The 13,659-nt window shown below is 41.5% G+C and overlaps 1 protein-coding gene across 1 annotated transcript in view; it reads right to left on the reverse strand.

The window, feature by feature from the left end:
• pdhx (pyruvate dehydrogenase complex component X) overlaps nt 1-13,659 on the reverse strand; it is a gene marked incomplete at its 5' end in the record, with an annotated part of 62,078 nt that overhangs the window by 10,206 nt on the left and 38,213 nt on the right. Inside the window, 3 exons of the mRNA XM_080736582.1 lie at nt 2,407-2,465; nt 9,276-9,423; nt 11,219-11,390. Coding sequence (XP_080592708.1) covers nt 2,407-2,465; nt 9,276-9,423; nt 11,219-11,390 — 379 coding nt within the window. The remainder of the gene's footprint in view (nt 1-2,406; nt 2,466-9,275; nt 9,424-11,218; nt 11,391-13,659) is intronic.

The raw sequence follows: 13,659 nt of genomic DNA on the forward strand, positions 1-13,659 counted from the left end.
ACCTAACCATGTCATTTTCTATGGCCGCTATCAGAAAATGCATCTGAGCTGTGTCAGACACTCTGTGGTTTTCGGGCACATGCTATAGAATATAGATTATGGCTGATATGCAAGTCTTTGTCAGACTGTATTGCAGGACAAGGAGGAGGCAGAAATAAGTGGAGAGCACTATATTCTCCCCTGACATATTCTGCTGTGGCACCACTAGACGCAATAATTAAATAACCGGAGGGCCTTGTGCATTATTTATTTGCCCCAGACATTGTTACAAAATCAAAATACTTTTTGACAACGTGAGAAAGCTAGAAACTGAAATAGGTACAGTATGCACTTCTCGTTCTCTCCGTTGTCTTTCTGTAAGAGGTAAATCTGTGAAGATCTGTCTGCTATGGGGGAAGCCGACACGGCGTTCGTTTCCTAATAATTATATCAAGTGTCGAAAAAAGGACAGAATTAACTACGGATCTGAGCCGATTGTTAGGGCTGTCTCACAGTGCCATGGCTCCTTCCACCACTTCATAATACACACATGAATGCGTTTGACAAGAGGGTGACAGCAGATTAGCTACAGGTGGCGTGACATTTTGTGATGGAATAATGTCTGCTTCGTGAGAAAACATGTCTAGATCCTATCACTTCCACTACAGGACCCTACAGGCACAGCAAGACATAAATGACCAGGCAAAAACCCACAGGGAGACTCTCAGATATACTGTAACATCATAGATATAAAGATAGTTAGGGATGAGCAAATACTACCACTAATTATACTCTTTCGGAAACTTAACTTTGGTTGATTAATACTCCCCTTCAATAATAACAGTATTGTGTTTTATCAGTCTGGTTGCCCTAACAGGGCAACCTAATAGTACTTGTCCGACTTTCTTCCATCTTTCTTTTTTCCCAGATAAACTTTAATTTGCTGCGCTACTCCACTTGGGTTATGTGTCAAATCTACAGGCTTCATCAGGACTCGTCTGCTTGCATTTTGCTAAGAGTTAAGTTGTATAGTTTATATTAAATTATTAAATAATATGTTTTCGCCATTGACTTGAATGGGAAAATGCAAAAACAAATATGGAGACGTCGTCATAGACCACATGAGACTGACCAGTATGTCTATATATGGTCATTCCAAGATATGGGATAAATATTCATCACATCAGGGATCTCTATATAAGGCATTAAAGGGACAAGGACTGACATAGAGATCTCCATATATGGCCATTATTTTTGTCTTTTTTAATGGCCAGTAGACTGACAGGAAACGGGGGGAGAGATGGGGAGTGACATGCGGCAGAGGTCGTCCGGACCGGGAATCGAAACGGCGACGCAGTCAAGCACGTAAATGGTATGCACCTGGACCAGTAGGCCAGGTGCATACCATTAATATAATTAGTGAATTAATTTCCCCATTGACTTGAATGGGGAAAATTCAAATGGTAAGACGGAATTAATCTGACTCACGTCACGGCAACCACACGTGCAATTTCTCAGAATTTCTTTCTGTGTTGTTGTTATCGTTGGTCACCTTTACACCTAGGTATAAAGGGTGGTGGGATGAGCGATGTGTGTTTAGCAAAGACCTGTCAAAATCCCCCTATATGCTACTGCACAGGCACGTGCACACATAGACATCAAAGGAGGCTTGAGCCCCAGCCCTGTTAACTGTCTGTAAAAAGTGCCCTCTCCAGACCATGAATGCAGTTTTTAATATGGTGAAAGAAATGCAAATGCCTCCTTTCCATGACATACCTGAAATCCATGCCGTTGCGCCACATCTCCAGTATTGACTTGATTATGCTTAGTTCAGTGTGGTATCACGCATCGAAAATAGCCGACCTCCAAGCTTGTGAGCTTGGAGGTCGGCTATTTTCGATATTTCCACCAAAAGACCCTTTTAGACATTTTAGCCCCTGCCTCTCTAACATTTTCTGCACGTCACTGCTACTGCAGGTAATCGCTCTTGTTTTGTGTGACCCGCCAACACCTGGCAGGTGTATGCCAGTCCCAGGTGTGTGACTGGCACGTGAGCATGAGTTCTGCGACTGGCAGAAACACTGCCCCCATGGAAAGATTCCACGTTGGTCCCTTACTCCCTTCAGAAGAGACAAAAAAGGAAGCTGGTGTTCCGTTATGCAGCATTATTTGGTGTCAGCCCTGGTACCATTTTCCAAACTCAGGACCAGGTTCTGGTGAAGTGAAAGACAGACAGCCAAGTGGCCGTCCAGATATACAGTACAGTACAGTACAGTACAGCACACACACACACACACACACACACACACACACACACACACACACACACACACACACACACACACACACACACACACACACACACACACACACACACACACACACACACACACACACACACACACACACACTACACATTTTACTTACTTTAAGAGTAACAGCAGCTGCCTTGATGATGAAATCATTGACGGACACTTTGATCTGGTCTGGAAAGAAAGGAAGGGCAGACAAAGGTTGTGAATCCAATTAAATAATCTAATGTAGTCCTGTTCCTGGGCTGATCCATTTGGTATGCTGTGATATACTGTACTGTAGGCTGCAATATGACCGGCAGGAACAGACATGACTGTATGTGAGCTTATATATGTGACCAAATAGGATTAGTGTCCTTTGCGGACCACAGTCGGATGTGGGAAAAATTTAATTTGTAAATGAATAAATATCACCAGCGCCCGCCTGAGCTAAACCATGACAGACACTGTGTGCAAATGAGCTGCCAACAGTATTACAGTCTTATTACAGTATGTCTTCTTTCAGGATTACTTGGGCATAAAAACGGATTTACTGTACATTTAGTTGCATGGTGGTGTTGTGCACTGAAAACTGCAGATCTAAAAAGCTCACAACATGTTGCAGCATGACGCAAAATGCTTTGCGCCACTAAGTATAATACAGGCTTAAGGTTCCACGTGGTGATGTTCCACAGAGAACATCATACTATTGTTAACTAAGGTCAAACAAATAAAGATATATTTTTAGAAATTGTAATAATGTTTTATTTTAACGTTCTCTTGTTTCCATGACATCTATAACAATACCCATAAGCATTGCCGATCTTCGACCAATCACAAGAGCATGACAATTGCTTGTGCGTGTGGTGTGGCTACAAGTTCAATTTGTCATTTCAATTTACAAGTTTTCTATAAGATCTTTTGTGATATTTATTCATCAGATGAATAGAATACTAGCTTGCTTAAAGCTGTCCTGCAACTAAGCCTCTGCTAGAGTGGTCTTCAATAATGGGTACTTAGTACTGACCCATTATTGGACTCCATATCGATGACATAAGTTCTCCATCTCCATGTATGGGGATTTGAGTAATAAATTAGGTATTTTTGGGGCGCCCGCTGGCCTAACGGTCCAGGCGCATATCACATAGGCTCAGTTGTGGCCTGACAGTGTGTCGCTGGTTCGATTCCCGATCCCGACTACCTTTGCTGCGTGTCACTCCCCATCTTTCTCCCCGTTTTCTGTCTACTTTCCTATCAATAAAGGCATAAAAGCCACAAAACAGATCTTAAAAAATCGAACCTCTGTTCGAAGTGGAGCTGTGTGTGTGTGTGTGTGTGTGTGTGTGTGTGTGTGTGTGTATTGCAGTTGATGCTCAGGGCAGGCTAGATCATGTGTACCGATTTTTGTGACATTTGAAGAAAATATGTAGGAAAAGGAGCAAAAAGTGTGTTTTGGAGAAAATTCAAGATGGCGGAAAATCTATCCCGGCGCAATTGGGCGTGGCCTATATGGGGAGATGCGTCTTGACCCAAGGAATCCAGGGAAAAAGGAATTTTAATTTTCCGATCTACGGTTCAAGAGTTACGGGGCAAAACGTAAAGTGGGCCGTTATAGCGCCACCATGAGGCCGAGTGATGTAATTATCTTTCGATTCATTCTTAAAATCATTATGAATCTCCTCTCCGAGGTTTGAAACTGTAGCTCCTATGGTTTACGAGAGAAAAATACTTGAAAGTGATTTCTTGCATTGTCCCATTGTCCCATGGGGACAATTAAGCGTCGTTTATTGCCGATTACGTCGGCATGGTAAGGCGGATCGGAACGAAAGGTAATAGAACAACATTCCCGGCCGAGCCGCACATTTTGATGTATATATTGCGCGAGTGGCGTAAATGGTGCGGCACTAGTTACGCGCCGAAGTTTAGGCTACATACACGGACGGAGACAGACAGACAGACAGACAGACAGACAGACCCACACACACAGCCACGTATAGGGAGCTTGTGTTCCACACAGCTCCAAAAAAAAGAAAAAGAGAAAAAGAGAACTGCTCCGACCAACTTCACACCACGGTCATCTACGATACACACGGTACTTTTAAGTTGATCAGTTGGACGGTTCTCAGGATATTATGTGAAGGATAGATACAAATGACACAACATTCAGAGATTTGAGTACCTTATAGAGTGATGCAGTTATCATTTAATGAATAACTCTATTCTCCCATCAAATTTGAGTGTCTCCCAGGGCTCTATAAATGGTCCGCTCTATTTTCCCTCAACACCAAATCTCTTCACCGAAAATAGCCGATCCCAACCATCAGAGCTTTTCATTTAATGTTCACCCCCCAGAATAGGTTGACGGTAGGGTTCATGTTAATATGTGAAACCATATAAACCCAGCCTGATAAAAATCTGTAGTACAATGTATAGGCAAAACTCTGGCGGAACCATAAGGTATAAGTATAATTGTATAAGAATGAAGTATCACATGATTGCAAGTCTATACTGCAGCTGTTCAGCTCTAGACATGCCAGCCTTCAATACAGCCCACCCACACCGCAACCGCAAGTATTCTTGTTACTGTGTTTGACATATCTACAAATTTCATATTTTTTATGATGAAGTATTGTTTTCAACTACTTTTGGAAAGGCGGGTAGCCTACAGTTAAGGCACGATCGGGAGGAGATTCCAGTGAAATAGGTGCGGTTCCTCTGATTGCCTCCTGTGGCTATGGGAGCTCATCTACAGTCAATAGTATAACAAAAACACACTTGAGTGTGAATAGTGGCACTCCAAAAGATAAAAATGAAAGTCTTCAGCTCAGAAATTCACATCTATTTTTATTTTTTGTCACATCAAGCTGAAAACACGTTTTGGCATTGGGCCTTCATGATGAATAGATTCCATTGATGTTTGCTTTGAACCTCATTTCCCAAGTAAGTGAATCATTAACAAAGGTTTCTTATAAAGAAAAGAAGCTCACTACTTTGAAGAGCATCACTTCGGAGCGTGCAAAGCGAGCACAACTCAAACTTATTCAAGTAGTTTCTTACTGGGTTCACGGTCCTTTTACAATCAGGGGAATTGTCAGTTCTCACCGAAAATGTCCTTCAGGTACTTTTATTTAATGGCAAACAATCAACCTTCGGATTTTATTACAAAGCCTTCTTCATCATTAAGGATGATTTATACTTAGCTGCGTACCAGTGTCGCACACTCTAAAGCTAACAATGCAATGGATGTGCGTGTGACCATTTGTAACCAAGTGACTGCTGGTAACTGTGAGTAGTCCTCAAAAGAACAACTTTTCTACTTTTACTTGAGCAGTTTTCAACACATTAATTAATCTTACTTCTACTGGAGTTGTATGTAAGTCAAGTGACAGTACTTCTATTTGAGTAGATTATTCCTGGTACTCTTTTCCACAGCTCCTGTCTGTATGCTCCTCACTCTCCAAGCCAGGTGGGTCTGTCAGGGCACACAGGGTCGCTCGGCCTCTACCAGTGTCCATTAGTGCCAGACGTTATGAATGCTGGAAGCAGGGTGATTAACGAGCTAACCGTGAAATCGCCCTGCTCCCGAACAAAGAGAGACAGCGAAAACAACCCGAGGGACAATCCCTCAACACACACAGTGAAATTCTCTGCGTTGATTTAACTCTGAGAGTCTAGAAAATGTACATTTTGTACACTTTTTCAGAGTTACAAATGGATAAATGAACACTGAGGATTTTGCTGTGCAGACATTAAGTAGGACTTGGTCAAAGGTGGTGCCTGTCTGCCTGATCAACGGATCAATCGTAGCCATGGCTCCTCCACTTTTTTATATATATGGAGTATTGCTACACTGCCAGCCCCTGGACAAGGGAATATCAACTCACGCAGCACTTTCTTCACCCTGTTTGCCTATTAAACTATTTAGCTGTCGACATCTGTGCTTTAAAAGGCACTACAATGGACGAGGAGGTCATAATAATATTGGAATATTGGACCCTAGGAATACTAGCGGTCGTTTGGACGTGAGCTATTCTTCTCAGTAAACAACAACAACAACAAAAATAATTTATCTTACAGAATAGTCTTCCCTAAGGTTCAAGATTGTGGCCAGTGCACCAGGCACAGCACCTGCTTGTGCAGTGGTACCACTTCTCTTAATGTTTGGTTACACAAACTACGCAAACAAATTACCAAATTGCTAAATATAAAGTGTAGATAAACATCACTTTAATTGTATTAACGTCAGCTACAAGCAGGTTACATGTTTATTGTCGACCATGTACTGTAATTACAGGCTTATTAAGTTATCATGAGCAATAGCAAACTAATTAGATGAGATTGATTAATTAATTATTGTTCATGAGTAATACAAAGTACATAAGCCCTCTTTTTAACCACTTTCAATGTCACTATACAGTAGATGAAAAAATAAAGAAAAAAATCCAAAATTGCAGATCTACAGTATGATGCAACGTGTTGTGAGTGACTGAGTGTGTAGCTATTTTTGTAAAGTATAAAATAGGGTTCAAGAGGTTAAATGAATGAAATTCGATTAAAAACTGACACTTTTGAACTCATTCACTTATTAGTATTGTGGTGACATGGCCAAAACCATTCCCTTTCACTAGCCTTTCACAAAAGACACCCATCTAACGGCCACTACATCCTTGTGGCTCTTACATAAGCAACTGTGGATTGCTGAGCGGTTAGTCTAGTTACTGTAGTTGGAAGGAACTGTGAAGTGAGAATGGGGAAGTACGAGAGAGTAAAGCCAAAGTAATGAGGAAGACACTGGCAACATGTTAATAATTACTAGACTTCACACATAGATATTCTTTAATTCCTTACTGCAACTGGCTTGTTCCATCTAATTTATCATTTCTTCCTTCCTAGGGCTGGGAAAATAACGGCATTACCGCAATACCACGGTTACAGTACCATCATCACTTATTTATGATAATAGCAGCCAAGCCATCTAGAACAGTGGTTCTGAACCTTTTTCAGGCCGTGACCCCCGAAATAATCATATTTGAACTGGGGACCCCTCACCCTGACAAGCACTTGGAATTGTAGGAGTTGTCATTACATTTAGTTTGACTTGAACTAAAAATAGCAGATCTACATGCGTTGCGAGGCGTTGTGAGCATGTAGATCTGATTTTTTCACAATTTCTGCCTTTAATATTGTCAATTTGACCAATGTTTGACCAAAGGTACTAAAAAGTATTTTAAGTCCTTACATTGTCACTGTTAAATTGTTAAAGCTATACTATGTAACTTTTTTAATAAAACAAATCTTAAAATTGTCCTAATTATTAAATCTCTAAAGTTTTAGAACACCCACTCTGTTCATTTCAGCTCCCAAAGCCTTTTCTTTATATGTGTTCTACTGAGCCCTGGTGGCCGTGACCGGGGCTGTTTTTCCGGCAAAATTACGTCATATGCATCATTCTGTACACGTGTCTCCCTACCGGCCAATCAAAGCCCAGATCATACACTGCCGAGCTCTTCAGGAAATACACTGCAGTGTTTACAATGGGCTAGGAGTCTAGCATGTATCTCCCCAACCGAGGCTCGTAGAGGGACACGAAAGACCTCTATGGATAGGTCTCGGCGAGGCGAGGCGGACGCGTTTGTCTGAAGGCCCGGTCCGCGGCGAAAAACGGCCGAAAAAAGCAGGCGCGACCGCGGTTTGCTATAACGCTACTGACCACTAGTTGAGCAACTTACACAGTATAGCTTTAAGTTGGTCTGTTTACAGTTGAGTGAGACATTTAGCTAAACATCTGGGGACCCCCCCCCCCCCCCAAAGGAAAATAATAATAATAATAATAATTTTGGGGACCCCTCTGGGCGTCCCGACCCACAGGTTGAGAACCACTGATCTAGAAGAGTCTGTGTCACCAATTATCTTTCACATTATGATTTTTTAAATACTTAACTGATTCAAACTTTTAAAAAGTATTTATTTTATTACTATATTGATAGGATATATTGTCAGTAGGCTGACAGGAAATGGGGAGAGATGGGGAGTGATGCGCAGCAAAGTTCTTGTATTTTATACCAGAAGTCAATGGAGGTTGGATTGGGGTGAAACCAAATGTGGAGATGACTGATATCATAGTACTAGATGAGGTTATAGACAAGCAAAATGAAAGTCTGAGATCCAGGTGGAAGTCATGCCGTATTTAGTCTTGTTTTAATGCATATGTGCTGACAGATTCTTTTTTTGGTTAGTATTGTATTTGTTATGTGCTGAGGCTGTAGATTGGCTATTTGTGAATAGGGATTAAGTGGTTAAAAAGTATGATAAGATTAGATTTTCCTTATTTTTCACAAAATACCAGTCAAAACATTGTGAATCCACGGTCTAGGTCGGGATCGGCATTTGACCCAAAAATCTGACCTCATCGGGTTCTACTTCATAACCGGTCACTGTGGTTTCGTGGGCAACATTCCCCACTGTGCTGATGTAATCAATAGTGCAGAAAGGAGCATCCATTGGACACACTCTGAACCACAGCTAAATGATTACCTTGGCTGAGAAGACATGTACAATACGGTACGTAGAGGGAAACTATTTTCTCCTTAGTTTGTGGAATGAGTCATGTGAGAACCATGACATCTGCACCTTCCTCGGAAATAAATTCCCACCAAATATAGAGCGCCTTACGTCACGTGTTTTGACCAACATTGCATTTGTTGACGCCGCCATTCTGTCAGGAAAGTTGACCATAAGATATTTCCACAGGGTGTAGAGTAGGTACGGTCATAAACACACCCTTGAATTGTAAAAAAAAATGTTAGCCATGTTCCTACTTTTAATTTAGTCTCTCCTCTTTTTTGTTGTTTTCATGGCACCTTCATGATGGTTAAAAGTGACATACAGTATGTTCATGAATGTAAATGTATGTGCAGTATATGTGTATCCCTTATGCATGAAATTATGGTGCATCCAAACAAAATCAGTACATACAAAACTCCCATCAAGTAAAGATTCTTTTACCTTTTGCCAGATTCTTGCGGAGCTGCATGACAGCCCCCACGTCACAGTCAACAGTGGCATAGGCGTGGGGGATGGTGGTCTTGGATTGGGTCAGCCTTTGCGCAATCACACGGCGGATGTTAGTGGCTGGAGTCTCTGTGAAAGTACCCTAAGGTGAAAAAAAAGAAAAAAGGACGAGTAAATGGTGAGGATGGGGAGATGGAGGCGGCAGTGAACGTGGTTAACGTTAATGATTATTGGCAGCGCCGTTGATGGGTTTGGAGGTTTCACACCGGCACACGGAACCGGTAAAGTGGGTGCTAATGGGCAAAAAAGGTCAGGCCTCGCTTTTTATTTATTATCAGTCTGTGCGCTATATCCATTCTACGCGGTTCTCCAAATAAAGGGGAATAGGGACATAATTGGGTGTTTCTTTCGCCATTTTGTTGGAGCCTGTCTGCCTGGAACTCAAGAGAAAACACTACACTGAGTGTGCCAGTTTACTGGCCTCAAAGAGAGGGCATCAGAGATACCTTCAATGTAAATGCTATGTGGTAAATTGATAGTCAGCTTATCCACACTCGTGTTATGGCTCAGTTGCCATCAATAACATAATTTATGGAATATATGTTTTCACTCACACTTCGTAAGAGGATGGGGGGGATCCTAACTGACAAGCTCATTACAAAGTAATGATTGGATAGAATTGATTATTTGTGGTTGGTTATTTATGGCATCTACTGTTTGTAATCGATAGTCCATATCTCAACTGGAACAGCTATTAGTGTATGAGCCACTATGAGGGGTTAAATGTACACGGTCTTAAAAAGAATCAATCTATAAATCAATATGTGAAGCTACACAATGACTTGCAAGGCTTAAGGAATTACGTTTAAACCAAGCTGCAATTTGTACTGTATGGAACAGTCATATGACAATAGCAAAGTTCAGGTGACTGTGGTAACAGTGACTGTGGTAACAGTGAAAAACAGTCAGGATGTTGAAGGAATAAGCTCAGCTTACTGACAGTACTCAAGGAAGTCAAGAGGGCATTGGCAAATATTTCTGTCTGGCAACTCGTACCTGTTTGACTGAGCATTGAAATTTTAAACAGCAGCAGGGGTGTTTATCAAACAATGATTCAGCATCTCTGGAAACCTGAACAACTAAAGTAGAGCAGATCTTCACAGTATTTGTCCTATTGTCTTTATTTTCTTTTGCTCTAAACAGGCATGTGTAAAGTGAGACTGCTCCTGGAGTGGTGGAGAGCATGATAAGCATCTTTGTACAAGCTCTGCCTGTCTTTAAATACTGACATGTGCAAATCAGTGAGTCATAAGGGCCAATCCACAAGGCAACACTGCGCTATGAGGACCTGACCTCTCCTAAGCAAGTAGACGCAAGAGTCCCAGAGCTGAATACATTTACAATTAATTAGCTTCATCATCATATAAATTAATGTGGTTATCAGATTAGTGGGGAGACAAAGGATAGAGAGAGCGAAAGAGAGCGAGAGAGAGATCAGCAAGGAACCAAGACTATATTAGTTTTGCCATGCACCTCAGGCAAAGAGATATTGTATACGTATGTCACAAGTGGGGGATGGGAGCCGTGTAGTACATTATGAATCCTTGAGGAAGGCCCTTGTCTCCATCGTTCTCCTCAGATAAACCCACTCATTATAACCCATGGTACATATAATTTTTCTAGATTATAATATGAATTCAATTCGTTAAAGGGCAGTCTTCCTTTGAAATCAATTTCCTGAAGGGCTTAAAAGTGTGTGCAGGTCTATTTTGGACAGGGTAATACACTCTTGATCTCTAATACACACCGAAAACAGCAGACCTACACGCTCTCAACGTGCCGCACAACACCGCATTGCGAGCGTGTAGATCTGCTATTTTTGGCGCGGCGACACCCTGACATAACTTAAGTAGGCTTCAATGCTTCCCATGGCTCACCGGTGCTCCTGGCTTCCCAGGTACTGAGAGTGGGGGTATGTTGGGTCTGCTTCCTGGGGGCGGTGGGGCAGCTGTTGAGGTGGGAACAGGACTCGGGGCAGCAGGGACTGGGGTGGCAATGGCCGGGGCCACTTTGGGAGCTGGAGACCTCTTCAACAGATTCAAGACGTCTCTGTGAGAATGAGGGATAAAATATTTCAATGGACAAACAAATACAGCTATAGCTATATCACATTGCAACGTTATATCTACATTACATGTTGGCAAGGGTATAAAGCTTTTGAAACACTGGCAGTAAGGCATGGAATCAAAAGCTACTCCAACATATGTTCTCATCCTACTCAATGATATCAGCAATCATTTTTCATTAACATTCGACTCAGATTTCAAATTAGCTTTAGTGAAGTATGTCTACAATATACATACAATATAATACAAAAATACCAAAATGCCTTCAGTTTACACAACAACAACAACAAGCATGGAGAGGCATTGGTTCATGCAATTATTAAGACAGCGATGTCTACGTGACTGTTTGTCTTAACTCAGTCGGTGCCATATTTAAAGTGGGATGACCTCTTATATTGCCGGTTCGCCAACAAAGGGTTAAAAAAATAGTGTGCACGCTGGTGCACACATTCGTGCACAGATCATGCACTATGCATGTGCATGCTTTTCACAGCTTTCAAACAAAAAAATCCGCTTGGAAATCCGTTCAGGCATTCAGGAGAAAGGAGCCCTTATGTTTTCTTCAAATGTAAACAAACATGGCTGCCATGTTTGAAAGATGGGGTTGGTATGGGGGTTAAACATGCAATTTCGCGATCGCGATCATGCCTAGTACACTGTTGGAGGTCCAAACATTTTTTTTTCAAAAAAAATCTTTTCAAAAAATCTTTTTTTTTTTTTTTTTTATTATTAAAAAAAAAGACGTTCAGAAGACGTCTGGCAGGGAGGTCCATAGAGAAAAAGACGTTTTAAAGACGTTTTTATCATAGAAACGTATTTTTTGGCAGGGTATGAGTTAATACATATTCTGAACTTCCCAAATCTGGCCTCTGACAAAAAGCTACCATATACTATTAAAAACTAAAAAAGAAGAAAGAACTGCAACTAATACTGTAACTAATAAACTAAAACTAAACTGAAAAGATTTGTTTTAACTACCGTAAAGGGAAAACTCTCACTGGAAACTAAACACAAATTGAACAAAATTTCAAAACAAAATACTAAATAGAAAACTACAGTGCTCACGCACCGCACACAAGATAAACCAAACATATTTGTGCCATGACTCAAACAGGGTGTATCTCTTTCATGTGAAATAGCCAGACACCTTGACACCACTGTCTGCCAGTCACAGCTGGATGACCATGTCCATCCACGTCCACTCCCACTGAAATCCTTAAGAGTAAATGCATCTATGACAGTGTACAAAATCGAAGCTCTGTGAGCTACAAATGGATAAATTGAGGACACAGTCACACAATATGAATACTAATAGCCCACCGACTCAGTGGTACATACACCTGTATACAAGATGACAGTACGCACAGAAAAGACTGTGTTAGCCTGACCTTAAGCCTGTGTTATTCTAGGTCTAAAGGAAAGCATACACGGTACACCTTCTGTCCCAGAGTAAACAGGACTTGTGACTGGGCCCATTGATATCCGTCTTGTTGGGAGGAAAACAGAAATCTCTAAATGCACTTGGACCACTATAGCAGGAGAGGCTACCCAGCGTGCTATGAAAGTAAACACATGCATAACAGGCCCCCACAAGTCTAGCAACATAAATATTACAAATGGGTACGAAACAAGCTTTTTTTTTTTGTATATTGACTATATTCCACCTCAAACATTTACAGAGGAAAACAAGAATGGACTCAGTAGGGCATCGACTGCTTTCCAGGCAGAAAGAAAAAGCGAAGAGCAAATTTCACGGCAATCCGGCCGACATAATTATGTTGATCTAAAAGAAAAACACTACTAATACTTTTCAACCTCTCTGGAGGCAAATATAAGTCAAGTCACCTTTGAAGTGATGGCTTCGAAGGGCATTTTTCATTATTTACAGGTGTATATCTGTCTTTGTGCGTGTGGATGCCTGTAGGTGCCAATTGCAAGTCCCAGGACAGTACTAGTGTGACAGGGATGCAGAGAGGTAACTCTCGGTTACCTTCTCTGGGCTAGTGCGGGAGTGACATGTGGATGTCATGCAGATCACAGACAAATGCCTCAGCACAATGAGGGGCAGGATCAGGTGTCCAGGGCACGTCACTCCCACATGAAGAATTGGGGCGTAAACAAACAACACAGGTCGCAAAGTGCAGAGCAAACAAGGGTAAAGCGTATGAAATTGGAACAAATTAAACCAAACGTGATCCACAATCATCTGCAGGTTCACCAAATACCACAATTGAGTGGTTTCACCAGCCACA

Source organism: Nannobrachium achirus, assembly GCF_963921795.1.
Source record: "Nannobrachium achirus genome assembly, chromosome: 11".
Classification (NCBI taxonomy): domain Eukaryota; kingdom Metazoa; phylum Chordata; class Actinopteri; order Myctophiformes; family Myctophidae; genus Nannobrachium; species Nannobrachium achirus.